The sequence below is a fragment of the Elephas maximus genome, chromosome 11 (genome assembly GCF_024166365.1).
Source record: "Elephas maximus indicus isolate mEleMax1 chromosome 11, mEleMax1 primary haplotype, whole genome shotgun sequence".
NCBI classification, from domain to species: Eukaryota; Metazoa; Chordata; class Mammalia; order Proboscidea; family Elephantidae; genus Elephas; species Elephas maximus.
This window is the reverse complement of record NC_064829.1, coordinates 93,988,649-94,015,124: the sequence shown is the minus strand read 5'-3', so window position 1 is coordinate 94,015,124 and position 26,476 is coordinate 93,988,649. Positions and strand designations below refer to the sequence as shown.

The 26,476-nt window shown below is 42.6% G+C and overlaps 1 protein-coding gene across 1 annotated transcript; it reads left to right on the top strand.

The window, feature by feature from the left end:
- The first annotated feature begins 252 nt into the window (after nucleotides 1–252).
- LOC126085839 (zinc finger protein 160-like) lies at nucleotides 253–25,662 on the top strand. Its single transcript, XM_049901574.1, has 6 exons — nucleotides 253–302; nucleotides 3,748–3,930; nucleotides 4,920–5,005; nucleotides 11,555–11,681; nucleotides 12,301–12,396; nucleotides 22,356–25,662. The coding sequence occupies exons 3-6, from the start codon at nucleotides 4,952–4,954 to the stop codon at nucleotides 24,122–24,124; spliced, it is 2,046 nt and encodes a 681-aa protein (XP_049757531.1). The 5' UTR covers nucleotides 253–302; nucleotides 3,748–3,930; nucleotides 4,920–4,951; the 3' UTR covers nucleotides 24,125–25,662.
- Nucleotides 25,663–26,476: the final 814 nt, after the last annotated feature.

Sequence of the window (26,476 nt, the reverse complement as noted above, 5' to 3'; positions counted from 1 at the left end):
TTAACTTTTACCTTAAACTGTCTGATACACTAATTTAAAACAGGCAGAAAACAACCCTCCTACAAAGGATTCAATTGCTCGCATACCTAGAGTAAGAAAACATCCTGGGAGGGACTCGAAAGGTAGTCCCACCCCAGCCCCGACCCACCTTTCCGTTGCTTGGCCCGTCTATTGGCCCCTCTCATTGGCTGTGCGTCCCGCCCAGGCCCCGCCCCCACGTCGCCACGTCGCTTCTCGCCGCGCGCCTGCGCAGTTTATTACAGACGCGGAAGCGGTTTACGCGGAGCGAAATTCGTAGTGAGGTGAGTTTCCGTCTTTCTGGTTTAAATCTGCGCATCGCGGCCCCCGGTCTTCCACACTAGAGGTTCGGGGTCTCTCCGGACGTTAGAATCCCCGCACCTGCTTTTCGTTATACATCCGACAAATCCCGTGAGACGTTCCGGCCCTCGGGCTCCGCCGCTGGCCGGGCATCCGAGTCCGTTTCGGTGCAGTATAGCACTGAGGCGGGTTCCAGCCCCGGCTTGTCTACCCCCGGGCCGTGCAGACGCCTCCTGCTGCGTCGTTTTCCTGCCTATAACTCTTCCTCGACCCCCGCCCCCCCTGCCCCGGGTTAAGTGTCCTCACCCCGAGATGGATTCACGGCCTTTCCCCCCTGCCCCCCGCCACTGTCACCCTTTTAGGGTAACCCCGGCGCCGCTGCTCCATAGGAAGCCCTGGTTCTCTCCCTGGTCCTGGGACTCTGAGAACCCACCTCTTTCCTGAGACCCCGTCCTCGCGTCTTTCCCTGGCCTCCTCTTCGCAGTCCCCACTTACTCCCTGATCCCGCCCCCGCCCCGTGTCGGGAGAGGGGATCTGGGTCTGCCCTGTGACACCCCGTGTTCTTCTGTCCCCAGTCCCACACCTCTGGAAGCTTCTCTTTCCGGACAATGGACATCTGATTTCTGTGTACGTGGGCGAGGGTATGGGGGAAAGAGACAGGAGCAACTGAGAAGTAGAAATACTGAGAGAAGACTGAGGGAGAGCCATTAAGAAATGGCTAAATAGAGGATAGAGGGGCCTGCAAAGAGACCATCAGAGTGAAAGAGAATAAACCGAGAGAGCAGCAGAGTAGAAAATAGAGAAATCGAGAGAAAAGGGGCCTCTCCAGAGAGAAAAGGGGAGCAAAATAGGGAGAGAGGCCCTTTAGTCTGCAGTAAGACGGTGGGGGCTGGCGGGGGGGAGCATATCGGACAGAGAGTTGGGGGAAGAAGATGGAAGAGTTGGCACCATGGCAGACAGAGTGACTTGGTGCAGGAACAGACAGGGGTGCAAGGGGTGAAACGGACATGGAGATCAGAGGGACAAACAGTAGGGAGGGAACACAGGACTGTGGTTGCCAGAGAGTGGGGCTGAGGAGGTGTAACGGAGAGAAGAGGGAGAGCAAAGATGAGGGAGAGAGAAGCAGGAATAATAGGGAGATGGAGGGCAATCAGATGGGAGAGCAAGGGTAACAAGAGGTGAAACAGGTTGCAGGAGTGGGGCTGAACAGGTGTTGGAGAAGGTGAGAAGCAGCTGGGAAGGAGAGAATGGAGAAGGAAATGAGCAGAAACTGAGGTGGGAAAGGAACAAGAATCAAAAGAGGAGAGAGCTAGAGGAAAGAAAGACAGTGAGAGAGGGAAACACATAGTGGTGCAGAAAGATTGGGACCCAGATCCAGATGAGTTGGGAGTTGAGGGGGTACAGATGATTAAATTGTGATGTATTGATTGGTGCCTTTATACTCTATAATTAATTTAACATTAAAAAAAAATCATACAGGTGAGAATGAGAATTGCAAATCTCCTGTGTATTAGGCTTGTACATTTTATCATTATTTGCATCAGAAGATAACTTCCATGGCAACTGCTATACAGCCAGAGGACAGTGACTTGTCACAGTCCATTTTGGGTCACCATCTACCCTTTTCCTGGGACAGGTGGGTAGAGGGATAAAATGGGGCAAGAAATTACTGACTTTCTGTTATTACATGCTGCCTTTTTAAAGGAAGATTAGAAGTGTGATTTTTTTTTTTTAGTGGATTACTTCTCTTAATTCATTCTTCTTTTCAAGCTTATTGAGATAAATCTTCATTTATTGAATTTAGTTTTTCTCTAAATAACCAACTTTTGAAACAAGCTTTGGTGGCATCCCATAATCAGCCCATGGCATTCTTTTCTAAATATATATACTCAGTTTTTTTTCAATTTTACCCAAAAACAATTATTAAATTTTTTAAATTTTAATTTGCAAATTGTCTTTTCATATATCTGTTTCTGGTTCACATTTGAGGTCTGCATGCTTTTTACTCTTTCTCCTATGTTGGAAACATTCTTTGTTACCCAGTAAATATTTTTAAGACTATTGCAATGTGTGATTTGTAGGGATGTGGGTGTCAAAACTTATTAACCAGTTAGTCTGATATTCAGTTTTCTTCCCTTATGTGATCTGTTAATGTTTTGAGCTGTAAGCCGCTAAGTAGATGTTGTCTTCAAGTCCCGCTTGTCCTTTCTCTGCAAATGTTGAAGGGTGGTACTTGGACTGTGCAAACTGCTGTACTAAAAAAGGGGTAAGGTAGGCAAGCCCTGCCTTTATCACTAACTGCGTGGCAAGGATCAGCATGAATGTAATTCCTGTTTGAAGATGGATTCAAGCCATACCTTCCCACTTCTCTATACCTCATTAGCCACTTTTGTGGCAATTCCCCTCTCCCTTTCTCTCTAGCCCCATGGGACAAGGTCACAAGCTAGAAGGACTCTATCCTCCTTCATCAACCGCCCATGCAGCCTTTCCTTAACCATGAGCCACCCAGATCTGGGCCTACACAAATTGACTCTGTTCTGCCTTGCCCTGCTGGCTCACTGCCGCTGTGGGTTTGTTAATTCTCTAGAATGGCTCACAAAATTCATGGAGACTGTAACCTGTCGTTACAGCTATTCGTGTATTATAATCAGAAAGGATACAAGTAAAAAGACACGTCAGGCAAGGTCTGGGAGAGTTCCTGGCATGGGGCCTCCCTTGTCCCTAGGGACATGCTGCTCTGTCTCCCATGGATGGAAGTTCTCACGTATCCAGGAGGTCCCAACGAGTGTACTCCAAGGTGCCCTAGTCGTTGGGATCCCAATGAATATGCATGACTAGAGAAGCCTTCATGCATAGTTATGATCGATCTAATCAGCGAATATGTGTGACTGCACCGGGCCCCCTTCTTTCCTGAAGTTAATGTCCCAGGTGTGGGGTCTGTGTAGCTTGGCTTTTTACAAAGAGTACCTTAATTGCTTGGGCTGTTTTCAGAAACCGGATACAAAAGTCAAATCTAATTCTTTGTCCCATAGTTGGGCAGAATTGACTTGGAACCTTCTTCCAACGGAGCCCATCTATTCACAGTGAAGAAATTTGCTCAGAGCTTCTTTCCTAAGCTGAACTCTCATTCGGTCAGCAGCGTGTTGCATACTTGATCACACCTTTTTTTTTTTTTTTTGGAAAAATGTTTTTCATACTTTCCAGCAGATCACAGTGTTCTTTAAATATCTGCCTGTCTGTGTATTTCTTTCATTTTTCACTTTTCTTCTAGATCACGTGTCAGTTTCCTCTGGTTTCTCCTGGTCTCTGAAGGAGGGAGGGCCCCAGGGTGCAGCCCTTGTACTTCTTCTCTGTCTACACCCAGGGCCTTCCCATGTCGTCTCATCTCACGGTTTTAAATACCCTGACATCTCCCAATTTCACCTCCAGCCAGACCTCTCCCCTGAACTCCAAACTCATGTATCCAGCCAGCTCCTCGACATCTCTGCTGTGGCCTCTCACAGGCATCTCTACCTTAAACCGAGCAACACTGACCTCCTGAGTTTCACTAAAGGTGTCCATGGCTCTGTGAAGGGCGGCCCTGAACCTCCTGGGGCTCTGGTGAACATCTCGGTAAGCTTTTCAACTGTACAAGATACTACATCATTTGTAAGTGTTTTAAATTATGATAAATAATTAGATATGTGGGGGAATACATGGTTTTCAAAGTTCTTTTGGGGTATAGGAGAAAAGGTTTGAAGACTCCCCCTTTTCCTGAACTGCTCCCCCAGGGCCTCCGTGGCCTCATCTCCTTTTGGCCTCTCCGTTTGCTCAGGCCTCCTTATCTTTCCTCGGGCAGGGACAGTACTGTCTCAGAGCCTTCACATGGGTGGTCCCTCTGCCTGGAACTCTCCAGTCCCTCATGTACACGTGGCAAACACCCTTCCTTCCTCACCTCTTTGTTCTCAAGGGACCCTTCTCTGAACCCCATTTAGCATTCCAGCCATACCCTCGCCCACCCCAGCCCTTAATGCCTGCTCGGCATATTTCTCTCTGCTCCTGCCCCTTCCACTCTCTGGATCCAGGTGATAGCTCAGCCCAAGGGGAGAGTAGAGCCACAGGTGGGAGGTGTACTGGGCTTGCCTACTCTGAGCTGGCTCAGCCCTGGCTCCACACTGAATTGTCGAGGCATTTTGCTAACGCCTCATGTGCTCCCTCCCCAGAGATTCTTAAGTTGAGGGCCCAGCCTCTATAAGTTTAATTGGCTTGGTTGGTTCTAAACTGCATCTAGCTTTGGGCTTAAGGCTCTGGGTCAATTTTTTTCTGAAGACTGAGACCAGTTTGCAGTCTGGCGGGAGGTGAGGGAACTCTCCTCTGCATGGGGTGTGTCGTCAGGGCCGGTCCATCCCAGATCCCCCTGCTGCAGCTTAGTGTGAGGTTCACCAGTGGGGAGGGCAGTAAACTCACCCGTTGGTCTCTGTGTAGGAGGTTATTGTCTCTGAGTCCCTCCTGGGACAGTGGGCAGCAGGAACTGCCTTTCCCCAAGTGAGGTCCTCCCTGTGTGTGTGGTTATGGCACAGATGCTGATTCTAAGAACTTAACAGCATATTTTCAACACTCAGGATTGACTTCTCAAGACCGGTCTTGCCTGAGAATGAAGCCAGGAGGAAGAAGAAAGAAAGAGGTGTCCGAAATGGCTCATTGCCAGGTAACAGTCATTTTTGTGGTTGGTGGCTCTGTCCTCTCCTTCCTGAAATGCTGTCCTGAGGATTTGCTCATCTCGTGTGACTGATGTGTCCTGCCCAACGTGTTCACTCGAACTCACCAGGGGCTCCCTCATCTTGTCTCACCTTCACAGAGATTCCATCTCATGGTATAACCCGATAACATGGAACTTGTGAAGTGGCTCTGTTTGAGGGGCATTCTGGAAAGGACTTCACACCAGGCCTAGGTGGGAGATGGGAATGGGCCCTGTGGGGACAATGAGGGTGGGCAGCAGGGAAGGTTTAGGGGCCACATCTGGATGCTGTATCAGCTCTCTGTGGACCAACTTGAAATAAACTGCACATTTGTATGTCCCATTAATGTACAGTAGCATCTGGAAAATTCTGCAAAAAGAGACTGATAAGGGGAAACCTGCTCTGCCTGATTATAAATGCATTCAGAGCTAAACAAGTGAATCATTGTGTCATTGGTTCCTCTCTAGGGGGAGGAATTACCATCAATCAGCAGCCTGAGGCTGATCCCTATGAGGTAGAGGTCAAACATACCTCCAGCCTCCAACCTTTTTATGAATTATGACACCAGCCTTCCCTCCCACAGCACTCTGTATTTCACTGCTGGGTTCGATAATTCTTTGCAATGGCTACAAAGAACTCACAAACTGTACTCACAGTTACAGGGTTTATTGCAGAAGTAACAGGTTACTACTTGGGATAAGGATCAGGAAGCATGTAGGCAAAGTCACTCTTCGTCAGTGCGCAACAGTTCTCTCAGCTCTTCTTGGTTGTGCAGGTTTCCTCTCAGCCCCTTCAGGACAGGCCTCCTCTCTTGGTCCTTGCTCCCAGCTTGGGCCTGTCCTCTGCCCTGCTCGGTCAAATGTTACAAGAGATCTTCAGCTCTGCCAGTAAGAGCCCAGAGGCATCTCACTCCTTCAGGAAGCCTCTTGCCAAAAAGTGCTCTGCTCTCTCACTCCATGGGTCGGCACTCCCACTATAGCTGCCTTGCTTCGTTGGATGGGAAGCCCACTGCACCTTCTTGTGCTGGGCCCCTGGTTCTGCTGCTGCCATTTCTTTGCCGGGCTTGCTGTGGCTTCTTACTGTATTGTGCTGCCTCTGGTATTACAGTTCTGTCTGTCTCCTGAGTCTAGGAGGTTCTCAGTGCAGAGACCATGGGTCCAAAGGATGTACTCCACTACTGTCTCTTCTTTTTTGATGGCAGTAAGGTCCACCCTCTGCTGTGGGATTGGCTGTCTTTTTAAGCCTAGTAGGGTGGCAAAATTGACCAATCCCCTTGTTAGGGTTCCATACACCTCATTTGCATGGTCCCACCCCCACAGGTTTTCCATGCATCTTATTTGCATTCTTAGCAGGCTGTCCAATTCACTTGGTTGGCCACACACTCTTTATTTGCTTAGTCCTACCCAATCAGTGTGTGGGAGTTACAAGACCACGCATGGCTAAAAGGGCTGTGTTGAATAATTCACTCTACTGCAGTCCTAGAATACTAATGATTTGGAATGGAATGGAAAGTTCAGTAACAGACATTAGTAATAAAAGATGCTTTATTTCATAATTGATTCTAAGCTAGGGAATTAACCTAAATTCCTGAAAGTAGACGGTTATTTAAATCACGCGCAGCACATCTATTTCATGGACACGGTGGTGTTCCCTCAGGGCCTCCAGCGCAGCAGGTATTTTCAGTAAAACTGGTTAAAGGAACAGAACTTCATCGTCAAAGAGGATAGAGCCAAATTCTGGTTCCACCTTTGTTATTAAATTTATTTTATTTTAAACATCACATGCTGGGTATATTTGTTTTGTGGTAAAACTCCAAACAGTGGCACAGCACAGGGACTAAGGGGTAAATATTCTTCCCCGCCACGTCCTTCACCATCACGTGCTGCCTCCACTGGGAACCACTTGTGTCAGCTCTGTGGCAGGAGTCAGTGCAGGCCTTGTTAAAATGAACCGTTAACGCGATTTTAGAAAGACTCCTCAGTGAATGAGTTGTTACGTCGAGTTATTGTCTTAGTTATCTAGTGCTGCTATAGCAGAAATGGCACAAGTGGGTGACTTAAACAAATTAATTTTCTCACAGTTCAGGAGGCCAGAAGTCCCAATTCAGGGCACCAGCTCTAGGGGAAAACTTTCTCTCTCTCTGGGCTCTGGAGGAAAATCCTTGTCTCTTTTCAGCATCTGCACTTGGGTGATCTTCGTGTGGCCTGGCATCTCTCTTCCCCCATCTCTGCTTGCTTGCTTGTTTAACCTGTTTTGTATTTCGAAAGAGATTGACTTAAGACATACCCTAAGATGATACTGTCTTATTAATATGACAAAGAAAACTCATCCCCAGTGGGATCATAACCACAGGTATAGGGGTTAGGATTTATAACACATGTTTTTGGGAGACACAATTTGAACCATAACAGTTGTCCTTCAACTTGTGACCATTTAAACACCATATGTCTTGGAGTTGTTTTCATGTTAATAAAAGTAGAACTACCTGTTGCCGTCTAGTTGATTCTGACTCTGTGACCCTATAGGACATAGTAGAATTGCCCCATAGGGTTTCCAAGACTGTAATCTTTACAGAAGCAGATTGCCACATCTTCTCCTTTTGGAGTCACTGGTGGATTCGAACCACTAACCTTTCATTTAGCAGCTGAGCGCTTAACCACTGCACTGCCAGTATAGAGCTGACTTGCTCTTTTAGATTCTCAATAGAGCATTCTCATAATGAAGACAGATGGGGCATTTACAGCTTCTCCCTGTTACAAAGAATGTTTAGTAGCTGCCTTTCTAGTTAACCTGTAAAAATGGCGTGGGGGCAGTGTCTGACTTCTATAACTTCACAAGGACGAAGGAGAATCAAGATCAACAGCCCAAGGCTGATTGTTGTGAGGTAGAGATCAGACATGCCTCCTCTCTCTGCCATCTTTACCAATTCTGATGCCAGCTGTCCTTCCCACCGCATTCTCTACTTCTCTGATGGGTTTGATAATTCATTGCAGTGGCCTCACAGAACTCACAGCCAATACCCATGATTATGGGGTTTATTAGGGATTGTAACGGGTTACAATTCAGGTTCAGGATACAGTTCTTCCATTGGGACAGCCTCTTCTCAGCCATGCTCACAGGCATGCCTCTCTGGCCCTCAGGCTCTGCCCTGCTCAGGCAAGTGTTACAAAGTTCTTTTAGCCCCTGCCCATAAGTACTCAGAGGCACTCTACTCTGCCATAAGTTTCCTGCCCAAAGGCACTCAGCTTTCTTGCTCCATGGGCTGGGAATCCCACCATGCCATCTCCTGGTGTCGTTTCTTTGCCAGCGCTTATCAAGAGCTCTCTCTGTATCTCAGCACAGGGATCCCAGGTCCAAAGGACATTCTGTCTGCTCCTGGCTATTCTTCCTTCGTGGTAGTGGGACTGTCTCCTTTCCACCTCTGGGGTGGCTCACTTCAAGCCCAGTGGGATGGCAAAACTGACCAGTCCCCTTGGTAGGCCACAGTTACCCTATCTGCCCAGCCCTGCCCATTCATTTGGGTGAGAGTTAGAAGACCATGGTGAGAAAGGCCACACAAAAGTGATCCACTGCACTGTATGTATATGTATATATTGATGCAGTGGTTAAGCTTTCGGCTGCTAACCAAAAGGTCAGCGGTTCAAACCCACTGCTCTCCATGGGAGAGAATACCTGGGAATCTGCTCCTGTAAAGATTTGCAGCCTTGGAAACATTATGGGCAGTTCTGTCTTGTACAGTTGCTATGAGTCAGAGTTGACGCTATGGACACAAAACTATATTCTCTGGTATTTATTTTAATTTCTAATGTTTTTACAGGGAAGCATAAATCATTTTTCCTTCATTGTCTTTGCTTTTTTACCTTGCTTTGGAAGGCCTTACCTATTGGCCTGATTATAAAATATTATGTTCCATTTAGTTTTTATGTTTCATTATTTTAATAAAATGATGTTTATATTTCTCTTTATTTCATATTTTTCATGTATATCTCGTTGTAGCTATTTTATTAATTTTAAAGTTCCAGACTTAAAAAAAAGCCATTGCTGTCAAGTAGATTCCGACTCATAGCAACCCCAGGACAGGGGTGGGACTGCCCCATAGGGTTTCCAAGGCTGTCATCTTTACAGATGCAGACCTCCACTTCTTTCTGCTGTGGAGCAGCTGGTGGGTTCAAACTGCCAACCTTTCACTTAGTAGCTGAATGCTTAGCCGCTGTGTCACCAGGGCTCATTAGAGGAGAAAAAACCCAAGAAAACTCAAACCTGTTGCCTTTGAATTGATTCTGACTCATAGCAACCTTATGATTGCTATGGAGATGGAGAAGAACTGCTCCATGAATTTTCCACGTAATGTATGTAATAATAGGTTTATATGTAGTTTGAAAAGCCCCTTCATTTGGTTTTTTCTTTTCACAATTTTATTGGCTCTTTGACACTTTGCAGGTTTTTATTGAAATGCCACGTTTCCTTTGAGTGTGAATTGCCCTTGCGTTTCTGAAGTCACTGAAGCCTCTATGTCACCACATAATCCAATAAGAATTAGGTTTGTCAGTCTTTGATCATGTCTTCGTTATGGCCTTCAGTAAAGTTTTATAATTTATTCACATAGGTCTGGAAACGTGAATAGGTAGCATGGTATGTTTGCTAATGAAAACGGAGACTTTTTCGTGTGTGTGCGTGTGCGCGTGATTATTTATTATAAGTAAAGAGAAAAGATTGTTTTCAGAATATTGTTATTAGTTTTCATAGTTAAAATACATTCTTCTTCAAGGTTGCAGCCACGTTATCTGTGAATAGTAAAATAGTTCTGGCTCTTCTCCTTTTTTCTATTTCCCTGGCCCCACCAGGTGTCCCGTGCATTGGTAAATGGCAGGACCCCTAACCCGTTGTCAGTTTGATCCTGTGTAGATAGATCTTAAAAGAGCTCAGGGCTCAAGGCAGACATTCTTTACTTATTAAGCTAAACCATTGTTTGGTTTTAAAAAGACTTTAGGGGATGTTTTTGGTTTAAGGTTTAAATATTATCTTAGGGCTGTAGTTTGGGGATGTACAGGTCTTTTAAGAGTCTAGTATAGAATGATGTAGACAAACAAATTTAGATTAAGTACAGTTTATACATTTTCTTTGTACCAAAAATGCTAAAATGCACATGGGTAAACATGATAATGAAAAGTTCGTTCAAAGAAACTGTCATTTACAGACAACCACTTTTATTTCAGTTAATTTCAATGTGTGTGTGTGTGTGCCTATATGCATGTATGTGTAAGACTGTACTTTTATAACAGACCCCTTATTTCATAAGTTGTATTTTTTTAACCCTTGAAAATATGTCTTATTTTACTTGTTATGTTTTTTTATTCTCTAATGTTAATAAGTTAATACAACTACCTATAAGTAACAGGTCACGTTTATGTGTGTGTGCGTGTGTGTGTATTTTAAAGACTTTTTGTCCTGTTCCAAGTTTTCTGTTTCAGATTCTTCTGTCAGTGTACCCTTAATGCTTAACCCTTAATGTACCTGTTTATTAACTATTTCATTCTTTAGGTTCAATTTTAAAGCCTGACCACCTGTGTTCAGGTACTGGCACTATCATTTATTAACTGTTTGACCTGTGGTGAGTTTTTTAGTCTTTGTAACATAATTTTTGCCTCTGTAAGATGGGAATAGATCTCTCTTTAATGGACTATTGTTGTTCCATGTGTCGATACACATCAAGCCTTTAGAATAATTCTTGTTGTTGCGTGCTGTTGAGTCAATTCTGACTCATAGCGTCCCTATATGACAAGAGTAGAACTTCCCCATAGGGTTTTCTAGGCTGTAAATCTTTATGGGAGCAGATTGCCAGGTCTTTTCTCCCACAGAGTGGCTGGTGGGTCTGAACTGCTGACCTTTTGGCTAGCAGCTGAGTGCTTAACCGTTGTGTCACCAGGTCTTAACCAAAAAAACCTGAAATCCATTGCCGTAGAGTCTATTCTAATTCTCAGTGACACATAGGACAGGGTAGAACAGTCATATAGGGTTTCTAAGGCTGTAATCTTTCCCGAGACTTTATGTTTTTCTTCTTTATTTTGATGAGTAGGTTTGTTAACTTTCTTTTTAGTTAACTTGAAATTTACCCTTATACTTCCTAAGTTTGAACCAGCCTTTTATAACTTGGTACTGCCTTGCCTTCCTCTCCATTTGAAAGTTCTATGTGTACACTGTTTATTCCCTCTTTTATTGTTCTGATGTTGTTGTCATTTACAGATTAACCTTTCTGGTTCCCTGTTGTAGATCTTTTTTAGTTTTGATGAATCTTTGAGAGTTCATTACCTAGGTTGGTATCTGGCTGATGTGGTCTTGTGTCCTGGATTCAGGCTGTTGTCTAATGTCGTTTGTTCTCGAACCGAAGGACTCCGTTTAATAATTCTTATAATAATTCATGTCTCAAGTTTATTCTTATACCTCTTTCTTCCTCTCATTTTGTGTGAAAAGGTGAACTCTTTCCAAATCTACTTGATGAGATGTGTTTTTCATTACAGGAGCTGTTGACATTCAGGGACGTGGCCATAGAATTCTCTCAGGAGGAGTGGGCATGCCTGGACACTGGTCAGAGGGCTTTGTATAAGGACGTGATGTTGGAGAACTACAGGAACCTGGTCTCCGTGGGTGAGGATAATTTCGCTCCAGAAATTGAGATCTTCCTTTGTGTATCTTGGCGTTTTCCCTTGTGAGTCTCCTGAAAGCTCCTGCCCCCCTTGCTGGAGTTTCACATCCCTGTTCATAAGGCAGGGACTGAAGTTGATTCAGACGTGAAAAACCTCCTAATGTGGCTTCTGGACTTTAACCTTCCCCTTTGTTCAGATGACCTTCCTGCTTCACCCATTATCAGTGATGATTTCAGAGCTTGAATAAAGAAAAAACCTAATGGCAAACTTTTAAAATACCTAATTCTCTGGTTTTTCTCCTTTGGTTTTGATTCAGTAGTTCTTGGAAGAGAGCTGTTGTTGTTGTTGTTAGGTGCCGTCGAGTCAGTTCCAATTTGTAGCAACCCTGTGTACAACAGAATGAAACACTGCCATGTGCAGCACCATGGAAGAGTGCTACATATATGCATATTTAAAATATTCCCTAAGCATTCTGAAGGAGGCAGTCAGTGGGTGAGGTTTTGAAATATTTTTCTAGACCCATCTATGATGTTCTCCTCTCTTAGCTGAACTAACAGCTTGGATATTATTCTGGAAAAGCTAAAGCCCGTCATGCCCCCCCCTCCTTTTTTTTTAAATAGGAATCTCAGTTCCTGAGCTGAATATAATCTCTGTTTTGGAACAAGGAACAGAGCCATGGACTGTGGAGGAGAAGGAGAAAATAACAAAACATCCAGGTAGGTGTGACTGTGCTGAAATATGAATGAGGTAAGAGCTCAGATATAAGAGCTTATGAAAAGACCCATCATTTCATAAGTTGTATTTTTTTTTTAATAAATATTAATTTTTTGGTGAAAGTTTACATAGTAAATTAGGTTCCCATTTAATAATTTCTGTATATATTGCTCAGTGACATTGGTTACATTTTCCACATTGTGTCAACATTCTCCGTATTTCCATTCTGGTTGTTCTGCTTCCATTAATCCAGCTTCCCTGTGTCCCCTGACCTTCGCATCTGTGCTCTAGGGTAAATGTTGACCATTTGGTCTCATGTAGATGATTATTTATTTATTTATTTAAAAGGAGCACAGGACTCACAGATGATATTGTTCATTTTATGAGCCAATCTGTTACTTAGTTGTACTGTATTTTTACACAAATAACGCACATCTTCCAGTGTTGTTTGCCAGCTGATCCCTCCCCCTGCGAGGTATTTTCGTAAGTGTGCTGGTAAAAAAAATTAGCATAGTGCGCTTATGAAAATACCTCATCCAGGGAGGGAGCAGTTGGCAAACAAACATAAAAGGCACACGTTACTGTAAAAATATGGGTGTTTCAGTACAGAATTTAAAGAATTTCTCAGGGCGGTAGTCTGGGGGTTCCTGTAGTCTCTACTGGTCCAGTAATTCTGACTTTTTAAAAAATCAGAATTAGAGTTTTGTTCTACAGTTTTCTCCCATTCTATTGGGACCATCTATTGTGTCCCTGGTTAGAACGTTTGGTACTGGAAGCCAGGCGCCGTCTAGTTCTCCTGGTCTCTGGATAGATGAGGCCGTGGTTCACGTAGGCTGTTAGTCCTGTGGGCTATATTCTTGTCTGAGTCTTTGGTTTCCTTCTTTCTGTTTTGCTCCAAACGAGTAGAGATCTATAGTTGTCTCTTAAACCAAAAACCCAGTGCCGTCGAGTCGATTCCGACTCATAGCGACCCTATAGGACAGAGTAGAACTGCCCAGTAGAGTTTCCAAGGAGCGCCTGGTGGATTCGAACTGCCGACCTATTGGTTAGCAGCCGTAGCACTTAACCACTACACCACCAGGGTTTCCTAGTTAGATGGCATAAATTGTATTTTTTAACCCTCCAAATGTCTTTTTTTCTTGGCGTTACGTTTTTTTCCTACACTATAATGTTAATGAGTTAATACTACTAAGTAACAGGTCATGTTTATACATGGGTATGTGCGTGTGCACGTGTGTATGCGTACTGAATGACTTTTTATCTAGTTTCAAGTTGTTTAACTTGTTTCAAGTTTTCTGTTTCAATCCCTTTTGTAAACATACCATTAATGCTGTATGAAAGGAAGTCTGCTGTAAGGCAGAGAGGAAGCCACACCATTAAATATTCTTTGGGAAATTCTCCCCAAATGGGAGGGGGTCTGGGAAAAGAAAAGTTGATTTCTTGTGAGCTCCCAAAGGGAATTTTTCTCCTCCTCTGCACCCTCAGATATCACTCACTTCTTCAGATGTATAAAGGTTCATCCTCCCGTCCTCCAGTGGTGCTCAAACTCAAGGAAAGACAAAGGCAGAGTCTTAGTGTGACACTTAGAACAGCTGTTTTCTAGTCCCCGCGGCCTCTTTGGTGCCTTGGCTTTGAGGGGAAAAGGAACCCATTGCTGTCGAGTTGATTCTGACTCATAGCGACTCTATAGGACAGAGTAGAACTGCCTTGTAGGGTCTCCTAGGGTGTAATCTTTACAGGAGCATGTTACCAGGTCTTTCTCCCATGGAGTGACTGGTGGGTTCGAACTACTGGCCTTTCAATTAACACTTTAACCATTTTCCAGGCAAGGCTCCTTGGTCTTTGGCCATAGTTCTCATATGCCAGCATTTGGAGCATTACTCTTTCCCCCTTAATTTACCACTGTTTGGTTATCTAGAGCAACTTCTTCCTTAGGCCAGTCATATCACATCCCGAGGAGGCTTTAACTCTGTTTCCTAACACATTCGACTAACATTATCAGTATTATAATCTCATCAGCAATGCCAGTGTTATTCCATTACCTGAAAAATAAGAATCAGAAGATACTGGAATTTTATTTGAACCTCGAACAGTGATCCGCAATTAGTCCAGTCCATCATGTCGTATGAATAAAACATCTCCCAGGGTGAGGCCACTGAGATTTATTACCGACTTCATTCTATCTTGTGAGGTTCCAAAAGTTGGAGTTGTTTCAGCAATATATGGCTTCACCCTTTTAAGCATCTAGTATAATTGAGCTAAGAGACAATACCATCTATTGCTCTGAGTCTCTTTTGAGGTGTTAATGTAATTTTTGGATTTCCCTCATTGTGTAATCCATGTATTCATTCCTTTGCCATCAGCTACTATTCCTCCTCTCCATTTACACACAAATATTCCACCTTTGAAAGGGACGTTACACTTAGCCACTCTACTGGAGTAGAGTGCTGACAGCAATACGAATCTAGTAAGTGCCTCCTTTCAGTCCACATTCACCGTTATAGTTTATTGCTTACGAATCATCTCTGCTTTCGTTACTCAGTTACAGCACTTGCCCTGGAACTGTTGCATTAGGTAGGAGAAAAGAAAGTTGAGGGGATGGAGGGAAAAAAAAAAAAAAAGGTGATACGGGGAAAAATCTTACCCACCCCCTCTTCCCCACTTCCACCAGAAAATGGGAGGGCTCTATCCACTGGGGATTCTCCCTTGCCTCCCCCTTCCCCTTCCTGTTGAGTGTGAGTACACTGGTGAAGATTCATATTGGAATTCAAACAAATCCCACTTCTCACAGCAGACTGTAAGGTCAAGTCAGTCCAATTCAGTTCTGTTACACTTCTGTTCCAGCACCAGCTGCATATGCAGCAGTTCTTCCTCTGACCCTAACCACCCAGAGCTAGGCCAGATCTCACAAGTTAAAGGACATGGTCCTCCAGACTGCCAAGTCTGCCCAAGACTGCAGACACTAGCCACAGGCTTGGGAGTCCCCACGACACTTCTGACCTGCTGGCTACAGAGTCAAGGGTTCCCTGTGCTCCCACAGGCTACCAGCCATAAGCTCAAGGGTCCCCGGTCACTCTCACTTCCGATCTGCTGTCTCCTACCACTGCCTTGGGTTCAGTAATTTGCTAGAATGACTCACAGAACTCAGTGCTGTGTTTACGATTTTCATTATAGCAAAAAGGAAACAAATAGGATGAGGCCTAGGAGGATTCCCAACATGGAGCTTTCATGTCCCAAAGAAAGGACTCACTACCCTCCAGTGTGGGTTGATGTCTGTAAATGACCAGAAAGCCCATGGAGCTGTCGTGTCCAGAGCCTTTATTGGAGCTTCCTTATATAGGCATGTTTGATTGTATTATGCCTTCCACTCCTTGAGGCCAGCTAATATCAAGTGGTGAGTCTTTCTGGCCTGTCCAGCCCCCACCCAGGAGGTATCTTATTGCATAAACACCTAGCATAGGTGTGGTCTGGAAACCTCACCAAAGACATATCAGTCACTGGGGAAGTCCCAAGATTTTAGAGGTTATCTTTCGGGAGCCAAGGAGAAAGAGAAAATTATTTGGGTACAGTTAATATAAGCCATACAACAGGTAAGCCAGCCTTTCATGTATTTATCTGCCCCCTGTTTTAGACAGCAATATTTCCACTGCCCATTCCTATTCTCTATCAAACTGTTACTCTGAGGATAAAAGTATGTTCCTTAGTCTGGAGAAATAATGACTTGGGAGTCTAAATTGATGCAGAAACTTTCTGTTCTGATTTTGTTGAAGTTTGTTAAATTTGCATCTTCCACTGGGTAAGCAAAGCCCAGTCCAGACTAAGTGTCTGTTCTGTCAAAGCCTGTTTGTAGTCTCTTAGGCTATGGACTTCAACCTGATTTGCCAGCTATGTGCAGGCCCTTCCCCAGGGAGAATCTGCACTATAACTGTCTGCAGTGTCTCTCTTGTTGGCAGACAGAACTGTTCTGACTTGCATTTTGTGCCTCAGAGTGTACAAGAGGAGTATATCCAGGTTCAGTTCATCTCTGCATTGTCGCACCTTACCCATTTGTATTCATCTCACGGACCCAGGTGGTCACTTCAAGTGGACATACCAGGGTATTGACTAGCCGGCTTCAGTTAACTTCCGCTCCTGGAAGGGGGTTCTTCTGGTGGACATTGACATGGCCTACTTTAATGCACCCCTCAAATTCCCACAGTTCTCCATAGGGCCATGTCCCATCCGGGCATCCCTTTAATAGGCCAGTTTTCCATTGCCCACTTGCCTGACCCTGTGGCCAGCCCATTGATCACTGCCCATGTATCAGTAAAAACTCAAATACAGGGACAAACAGCATACAATTCAGCCTATTGAGTTGATAGTTTTTACTTTCTTTAGAGTGGCAGCCTTCCAAACTGGAGTCTGTCTGTTTACCTTGGAGCTGTCGTCTATAAACTATGCAACTCTTTGGTCAGTGAAGAGCTGTTTACAGGGCACCACTCAAGTGGAAATAGGGTCTGGCAGCTCCTCTGGTGATTCCAAAGTTGGCCCTCTAGGGAAAAAAGGCTCCCTGGTAACATGTTCCTGTATAAACCATTTCTGTCTTACTATGGAATTCTCCTGGGCATTGCCTCCCCAGTAGAGCGTTTCTCTGGCATTGCCCAAGATATCCTGGGAAGTTCAGCTTTCAAGATTATTTTATGTCCTTTAATTACAATGGCAGTCTCAATCAGAGTCCAATACCCAACTGGTAATTGTCTTTCAAATGGAAATCTCCTGGTCCAAAATCCCAGGGGTTGTGGCTGAATGATGCTCACAGGCTTTTATCATAAGCCTCGGTCTACGTTCCACGTAGAGTTATTGTATAAAAAATTTATGTTTGTGTCACCATCCCAGCTTTAATTATATCCTGTTACGGAGTTTGGAAACCCTGGTGGCGTAGTGGTTAAGTGTTATGGCTGCTAACCAAAGAGTCAGCAGTTCAAATCTGCCAGGCGCTCCTTGGAAATTCTGTGGGGCAGTTCTACTCTGCCTATGGGGTCGCTATGAGTCGGAATCGACTCGACGGCACTGGGTTTTTTTTTTTTTACAGAGTTAAGTCAGTTCTTCTGTTTTCCAAAGTTAGAATTTTAGCTGCCCTAGCACAGTCATGTTCACATAGATTTCCAGGCCTCAAGCTCTGCTCTGACATTGCCCATTACTTCCTACCCTCCATTCTTGCCTTTCTGAATACTAGTCCAGATTGTACTTGGTCAGGAGGAGTTACACTGTCCCTTCGCTATGAGTCAGAATCGACTCAATGGCACTGGGGTTTTTGGGTTCCCAGCATATTAACTTTTTAAATACACCTACTCCTCACTTATTGACTATCTAATTATTTGACATTTCACATTTATGACAGTAGTAAAAAACTGCTATCTATCTTGTGCATTAATGAGGCTGTGGGCAAGGTGGCAATGACTGCGGAGCGCCCCTTCCCTCAAGGAGGGTCTCCGGCCGGCCTCCAGGAAGCTGGGCCGCAGTGCTCTGCATCCTCTGCTCCTTCCTGCTGACAGGGACGCCACGTCCAGCTGTCGCACAGGGCCGGCCATCCCCATGGCCACGGCCTCCAGGCGGATGCACAGACCGCACTGAGCTAGCGGGTGCCTGTTCTGGGTTCTCAGCTCGTATGTGGGCTGAGGCCCTGCAGCTTAAAATTGCTGTGGGGTGGGAAGGGAAGAAAGAGGCATCAGAGAGGGTGTTTGGAAGAAATATGTACGAGTTTAATGACATCCCAAAGTGAGCCAAAATGGGTCTGAAGCCTCTGCCTTGGTGGGGCTGGGCATGTGGCCAGGCTCCCAGCACCCTTGCTGGAAGCCCTGAGCTTCCGTGACTTGCCAGGCCTGGAGCACAAAGCAGGCTCTGGGGATCATGAATGTAGGGCTTGCAGGGGTGAAGTTGGAGTCCTGGAGGCAGCTCCGTGAGGGGTTGTCTGACCCAGCACAGGAGGAAGGTGAGGTGGTTAAGCCATGGGCCCTCCAGTCACACAGTCTGGCTTTATCCAACTTTGTCTCCTTCAAGCCTACTTTTTCGCAGATATAATCTCTAACTGAACTTGTGACAGTGATATGCACATCAGTAAATCTTAGCTTATTATTTCTATGATCGTTGTTTTCTAAATAAAAAAATCAAACAAATGAATGGTCTGAAAACCGAAACAATTCTCCATTTTCACATAATGTTGATTTTCGTGTTACAACCTGGTCTTTGGGACCTAACCATGTCAATAAGTGAGGAGTGGGTGTAATGTATTTTATCTTTGTTTTCGTTGAAAATACACACAGCAGCACAACACCAATTCAACAATTTCTACATGTACAATTCAGTGATGTTAATTAAATTGTGACTTGTACAGCCATTCTCACCCTCCTTTTCTGAGTTGTTCCTTCCGCATTAACATGAACTCACAGCCCTCTCAGTTTCTTGTCTCATCTTTTGAGTTGCTGTTGTCAGTATGATCCCGTGTAAGTAGATCTTTAAAGAGCACGGTGCTCAAGGCAGACCTTCCTTACTAGTTAAGCTAAACTGTCGTTTGGTTTTTAAGATGACTTCAGGGGATGTTTTTCTTTAAGGTTTAAAGATTATCTCAGGGCAGTAGTTTCAGTTCATCCACCCTCCATGGCTCCAGAAAGCCTAGAGTCTGTGAGAATTTGAAATTCTGTTCTACATTTTCTCCCTTTTGTTCAGGATTCTTCTATGGAATCTTTTATTGTGATATTCAGTGACGGTAGCTGGGGACCATCCAGTTCTGGTCTCATTGCAAAAGAGGTGGTTGTTTATGGAGGCAGTTAGCCTCACATTTCATATCCTCCTCCTGTTCCTGACTCTCCTCCTTCCTCTCTTGGTCCAGGTGTATTGAGACCAGTTGTCGTGCCTTAGATGGCAGCTTGCAAGCTCTTAAGACCCCAGGCATTATGCAGTGAACTAGGAGGTAGAACAGAAGCAATAAACAACGTTATTAGGCCAGCTAACTGGGATGTCCAATGAAACCATGATCCTAACCCTCCAAACCAAGGAACCAAATCTCATAAGGTGTTTGGTTGTACATAAGCAGCCTTAGCAGCTACTCTTTGTTGTAATAAATATATCACACAACTTTTGCCAATTCAACTTTTTACTGAGATGCAACTTACTGATAGCAATTACTTTAATTGGCTGTACAGCCATATCTTTAATCAGTGCAGTTTTTCCATCATCATAAACTGAAACTCAGTACTCCATAAGCAAAAACTCCCTTCTTCCCCTTCCCTCCTGCCCCTGGTAACCTCTAAGAAACTTTGGTCCTTATCATTTGCCTGTTCTTATCTTTTTATATAAGTGAAAACATACAGTGTTTGTCCTTTTGTGGTTGATTTATTTCACCCAGTATGCCTTCAAGCTCCAGCCATACTGTAGCATGTATCAAGACTTCATTTCTCCTTCTGAGTAATAGTCCATCATATGTGTTTACCACATTTTGTTTAACCGTTCATCCATTGATGGACATTTAGGCTGTTTCCATCTTATGGCTATTATGAATAGTGCTACAGTGAACTTTGGTGTACAAGCATCTGTTTGAGTCTCTGTTTTCAGGTCTTTTGGGTCCAGCTTATTAGTTTTGAACCCCTGAGCACTCCAGTTGCCATAGGACCCTCTCAACCGCGCCACACTGCACACACCGTATAAGGACTATTCTTCCACAGGACATCTGGCTCAGAACAGCATCATAGTGTGGTCACTGTCTAAATCAACACATTCAGGAAGTGATGCCTCATGTCATCCAGAGGGGATGACTGAGTAACACTATCAGACAACTCAGGCCCTGTGTTCCCCTTAAAGTATTTCTTTCTAATTTCTTGGGATTTGCTGTGACCTGTGATAATCTGTACTGCCTGGTTGGACAGTGGCGCTTAGTGCTTAAGAACATGTCTGAGCCTGCTGACCATGGTTCAAATCCTGCTTCTCTCACTGGCAGTCTGCATGAAGTGGAGTTAGATAGATAACCTATGTGAGCCTACTGTTATAAAGTAGTGATAATTTACCTGAAAGATTTTTTAAACAAGTTAATGCTGTTAGCTGGCTTAGTAAATCCATGTTTTATTAGGGCTCAAATGGCACCTTCTTAAAATAAGGTATATCAACTTGTGTTACATTTATTATGACAATGACCTTTGCCTGCTTTTATCTTGGGTTTTTATTTTGCAGTTTGATCCATATCAATGTTAGCTTTGACCTTAGATTATAAACTTTCAAAGCACACATTCTGTATTACATTTATTTTCTGGACAAAGAACTAGATAATTAGAGGGCATTTCATAATCAGGGAGTTGCTCTATTTACTGGCTATTATGTAACTGGAAACTCTATGGGGCAGTTCTACTCTGTCCTGTAGGGTCGCTATAAGTCGGAATTGACGCGATGGCACTGGGTTTTTTTTTATGTAACTGTAGACACAAAATCATCAAAATCAATTGTGATCATGAGACAAGAAGCCAAATTCTCTCAGCTTGTACCTGATAGCGAGGAGGCCATTAAAAAATGACACCAGTTGCTAAACTTGATTACCCCAAATATCATTCCCTTTGGATCAGAGCCTGAACACATGTTAGCACACATGGAATGTAGCTTTTACAGTTAGAACGAGACACAGCACACAAGACAAGCAGTCCTCCTTGGGTGAAAAGCTGTCCAGGTGGCGGTGACAACTCTTGCACCTGCGCTGTACTCTGTGCCGTGGGTGATGGACTTAAAAAGGGGATGCCTATCTTCTGCCCGCCCTCCCTGGCCAGGTAGGCCTATTTAGGTGGACTGTACATGTACTTCCACCTCGTACCCTACCTCAGAGGGCCTGGGGCAGTGGAAGCCTCATTTTGCCTCCTCCCTTCCTGAGGCTTATTGTCAAGGTGATGCATTGGGCTCTCCCAGTTCACTTAACACATGTTTAAATGTGCCTGCCTGTTTTACAAAGATAAAATGTACCTTAATCACTCAGGCTATTTTCAGGAATCAGAGACAAAAGGCCAAACTGAATTCTTTGTGCGCCAGTCCCTACTCTTTATAGCATTAGGTGTTTACGTGAATGTGGTATTTGAAAAGTGAGGGGGTTTTGACGTATTTTCCATTGCTCATACTGTGCTTCTTCTTGAACAGAATTTCTTTCTTTTGTTCTTAAGGGAAAATTTCTCATAACTCCACAGACTGTGATTTTGTATAATTGTAGTTAATTATTGTGTACCAGCTGGATTTATCAAGAGTTAAGGGAATGTTTTATTCATTAATTTCCAGATGATGATTTTTCAGTAATCTGTTATGGAATATAACTGCCATGCACCAATGATTAATGTTGCAAAAAGCTGACTGCATGGGTAGAAATAGTTTTATAATGGGTACAGCTAACAAGGATAACACCAATTCAGAAGTATATTTTGTTATTCTTACAATGGTATTATAATTTTTCCTGATTTTCTCAGTGCTGTTTTGATTTTACAACTCTGAATTGCCATTTATCTCATTCATTTGATAAGTTTGTTGTGCATTATTTACCATTTCATTATATAGTGTTGTGCTTTAGCATTTGTTTGTATACAGTAAATATGTACAATATTTGTTTCTCTTCAAACATGAGAAAGGTGCATGGCTACTGATAGTTGGTGTATACTTTGAGGTGATGATCCAAAGATACCCCCTTATTTCAGTGCTAACATAACATTATGTATTGTGAATTGTTTGATTAGAGGGTGTTTGAACCTAGGCTTTCTGAAAATAATTTCATGTAGTCATTCTGTCTTTATTGAAAGATTCTGTTCCCTTTGTATTCCTAAATATTTGAAAACAATGCTTGAGAAGTTTCATAACTCTTTGCAGTATAAATATTACTTTTGGTGTAACATTGTGTCTTTCAATATAAAATATTTGTTTTCCAGTGGCCATTAATAAGAAACCTGTGTTTCTTTATGTCTTTTAGATGCTCCTCCTATGTGTGTGAGTAAGGCATTATCTGCAAAAGAGAACGTTAATAAAGGAGAATTACTCGAAGCAATGGTGAATGGCATTGAGGATTTTGACTTCAGGAAGGTCAGGGAAAATATGCATGAGTTTGAGAGTCAATGGGGAGATATTGAAAGAAATTACAAAGGAGTGACTAGGACCTTTAACAAGAATTTCACTTGTAGAAAAGATCAATGTGATAAAACAGATTTGGGAAGCAAGTATATGAAATGTTTTGAAAATACGATTGGATTAAGGTTTCAGTTACATCTGGATGAAATACAGAGTTGTCAAACTGAAGAGGAAATGCATGAATCTAATCAAGATGAGCAGTCTATCAGTAATGGTTCTTCAGTCTCACCACTTCAAACAATTTCTCCCAGTGTCAAAACCAACATTTGTAATAAATATGGGGAAGTTTTTATGCATCCTTCATTGCTTACACAACACCAGAAAACACACATTAGAGAGAAACCTTATAATTGTAATGAGTGTGGGAAGGCTTTTAGCCAAAGGTCAACTCTTGTTAACCATCAGAGAATTCATACTGGAGATAAACCATATGAATGTAATGTATGTGGCAAGGTCTTTACACAAAATTCAAATATTGCATTTCATCTGAGAACCCATACTGCAGAGAAACCTTACAAATGTAATGAATGTGGTAAGGCTTTTATACATAATTCGAGCCTTGTGGATCATCAGAGAATTCATACTGGAGAGAAACCTTTCAAATGTAATGAGTGTGGCCAGGCTTTTATCAGACGTTCACAACTTTGGGATCATGAGAGACTTCATACCGGGGAGAAACCTTACAAATGTAATGAATGTGGCAAAGCCTTTAATCGTGGCCCAAACCTCACTACACATCAGAGAATTCACACTGGTGAGAAACCATATAAATGTCATGTATGTGGTAAAGTCTTTAATCAAAATTCACACCTTGTGATTCATCAGAGAATTCATACTGGAGAGAAACCTTACAAATGTAATGAATGTGGTAAGGCATTTATTTATAGATCAAGCTTTGTCAAACATCAGAGAATTCATACTGGAGAGAAACCTTACAGATGTAATGAATGTGGCAAAGCCTTTACCTGTGGCCAGCACCTCACTAGACATCAGAGGGTCCATACTGGAGAGAAACCACACAAATGTAGTGTGTGTGGCAAGGCTTTTATCCAAAAATCAAAACTTGTGCGACATCAGAGAGTTCATACTGGGGAGAAACCTTACAAATGTAATGAATGTGGTAAGGATTTTATACATAGTTCCAGCCTTGTGCAGCATCAGAGAATTCATACTGGGGAGAAACCATACAAATGTAATGAATGTGGCCAGATGTTTTTTACACACTATCAACTTTGGTATCATGAGATAATTCATACTGGAGAGAAACCTTACAAATGTAATGAGTGTGGCAAAGCCTTTAACCTTGGCTCAACTCTCAATACACATCAGAGAATCCATACAGGAGAGAAACCATATAAATGTAATGTATGTGGCAAGGGCTTTATTCAGAAATCACAACTTGCAAATCATCTGAGAATTCATACTGGAGAAAAACCTTACAAGTGTAATGAGTGTGGGCAGACTTTTTTTACAGGCTCTCAGCTTTGGTCTCATGAGAGAATTCATACTGGAGAGAAACCTTTCAAGTGTAATGCCTGTGGCAAATCATTTAATCGGAGCTTACAACTCACCAGGCATCAGAATATACACCTTGGAAAGAAACCACACATGTAAGGTGTGTGCCAGGGCTTTTTTCCAGAGATCAATACCTGTGGAATAAGAGAATTCATAGTGGATAGAATCCTTACTAATGCGGTGAATGTATCAGATCATATATCCTTGAGAGAAACTACATGAAAATAACGTGTGTGGCTTGGCTTTTATCCAAAGTTCTGGCAATGTGGAACAACAGATTTGATATTGTAGAGAAATCTTAAAAGTATAGTGAATGTGGTAAGGCTTTTCTTGACTATTCATACTTTAGGGGTAATGAGAAAATTCATACTAGAGAGAAGCTTTAAGAATATTTATGAAGGTGCCAAGGCCTTTAAACGGTGGTCTGACCTCAGGGTTCACCATGAATTCATAAAGGAGAATAACCTTACAACTGAATGTGGTAAATTATGTAACCAGTTTTCACAATGAATTCATACTAGGGGGAACTAAGTTTCTAGTTCTCAAAGATTAATCAACCTCAGATGTTACATTCTACATTGTAATTAAATTCCTAAATCTGTTAAAACTCATGAGATTATGTGTGTCAAAGGAAGAAGTACATGGTGGAAAGGTCCAGTTATCTTCAATTTGTAAAATATTTCTATTTGTGATTTCCTGAAAAGACTACATTATTCATGACTTTCAACCTGAGGTTTGAAATGTGTTGATATCATGCTGTCACTACTGACCCTTCATGCGTCACCCGTGATGCTCTTCAGGAAGGGGTCAATGAGATGAAAGGGGCTACTTCATTAGATGAAATTCACTCATGTCTATATTCCCTGGAAGAACAAGGATACTGGATTTTAAAATACAATATGGTGGAAGTTTGTATGAGAGTGGAATGGGGTGGAGAATAGATGAAAAGCTGTGATTTGTCTCATCATGATTAATGTGTCCAAGAACACCTCTAGAGGGCTACTGTGAGTTATAGGAAAGAAGTGCTCTACCAGCTGACAAATAGAGCAGACCAGAACATTGAGAAACAGATTTTGATGGGAGGAGAGTGATAGGTTACTAAGAACTGCTTATGTGGTAGAAATGTTGTTAGGTACCATCGAGTCAGTTCTGACTTACAGTGACCCTATGTACAACATTTCAATGTTGAAGTGACATATATAACATTTTCCATGATGAATTCATACAATACACAATTCTGGGAATATATCTTCAGAGTTTGCACTTGAGTCATTCTGCATTTTGCCTCTGGATATTTATGTGGATATAATGAAAATTCCATAGCAGGGCAATTTCTTACTCTTGACTCCCTGAAACCTCCCTAACTATTGATGGATGTTCTGTATGCAGTACAAATAATGGAGGGGAAATGAATTTTGAATTCACTTGAATTGCAATAGCTGTTGTATAGCAAAGATTAATGAAAAAATGTTATTCTTGGAAACTGAAGAGGGAACAGTTATCGGAGAGGAAAGTTTAATCAAAAGAACCAAAATTGTGCATGTGCAGGATTCCAGTTTAACCACTGACATTGCATTTTGGTACTGTTTTATTCAGAATGTATAGATTTCATGTTTAATAAAATTTAATCATTTTTTTATTACCCTGAATGGATTATGTTCCTTTTACCAACAGTCATATCTTACTTCGGTAGGTTATTTCATAATAGACACTAACAGTGCACCATTAGGCTCTCAAGGTTGAAATGGCATATATAACAATGATTTCCATGGTAAAATCATACAATTCTGGGAATATATACCCAAAATTTACACTTGAGTTATTCTCTCTGCACTTTGCCTCTGGTTAGTTATGTGGATATAATGCAAATTCCATAATGGAAAATTTCTTACTCTGACTTCCTAAAACCTCCATCACTATTCATGGATATTTACTGTATGATTATATTTCCATATGCCCTTTATTGTGCCTAAATAAAACCATGGCTTGCATTGGCCTTTATTTATATGAGGTGAAAAATGTATTAAGCATATGAAACTTGTTAGGAATAAAAGAAAATACCTAGAATAACAAATTAATATTTTGTCTCCTTGGAGTGCTCACTGAAATAATATGAAAAGATCATGTTCATCAGTTTCCCCTTAAGAAGATAGAGTTTTTTTTTGTTTTTAATACAGACTTTTACAAACATACCTTCCCAACCATTTTTTTGTTAAATTCCCTTGGTTGCCAATGTGGAATAACAGGATGAACTTAGATTCCTCGAGCTGCCATAACAAAATACCACAAACTCAGCAGAATTTATTCTCAGTGTGGAAACTGTAAATGTCGTGGTGTGTTGTCTGGGTTGGTTCCTTCTGGAGGACTCTGCAGGAGAGTCTGTTCAATGACTCCTAAGTTTCTGATTTTGGCCTTTGACATTCCTTGGTTTTTAGATGCATCATTCCAATC

What these genes read in the sequence shown, in the direction of transcription:
- LOC126085839 (XM_049901574.1), top strand. Translation starts at nt 4,952, where the DNA reads ATGAAGCCAGGAGGAAGAAGAAAGAAAGAGGTGTCCGAAATGGCTCAT. An exon ending in CCGAAATGGCTCATTGCCAG is followed by an intron (nt 5,006 to 11,554) that starts GTAACAGTCATT and finishes TTTTCATTACAG; the next exon opens with GAGCTGTTGACATTCAGGGA. An exon ending in CAGGAACCTGGTCTCCGTGG is followed by an intron (nt 11,682 to 12,300) that starts GTGAGGATAATT and finishes TTTTTTAAATAG; the next exon opens with GAATCTCAGTTCCTGAGCTG.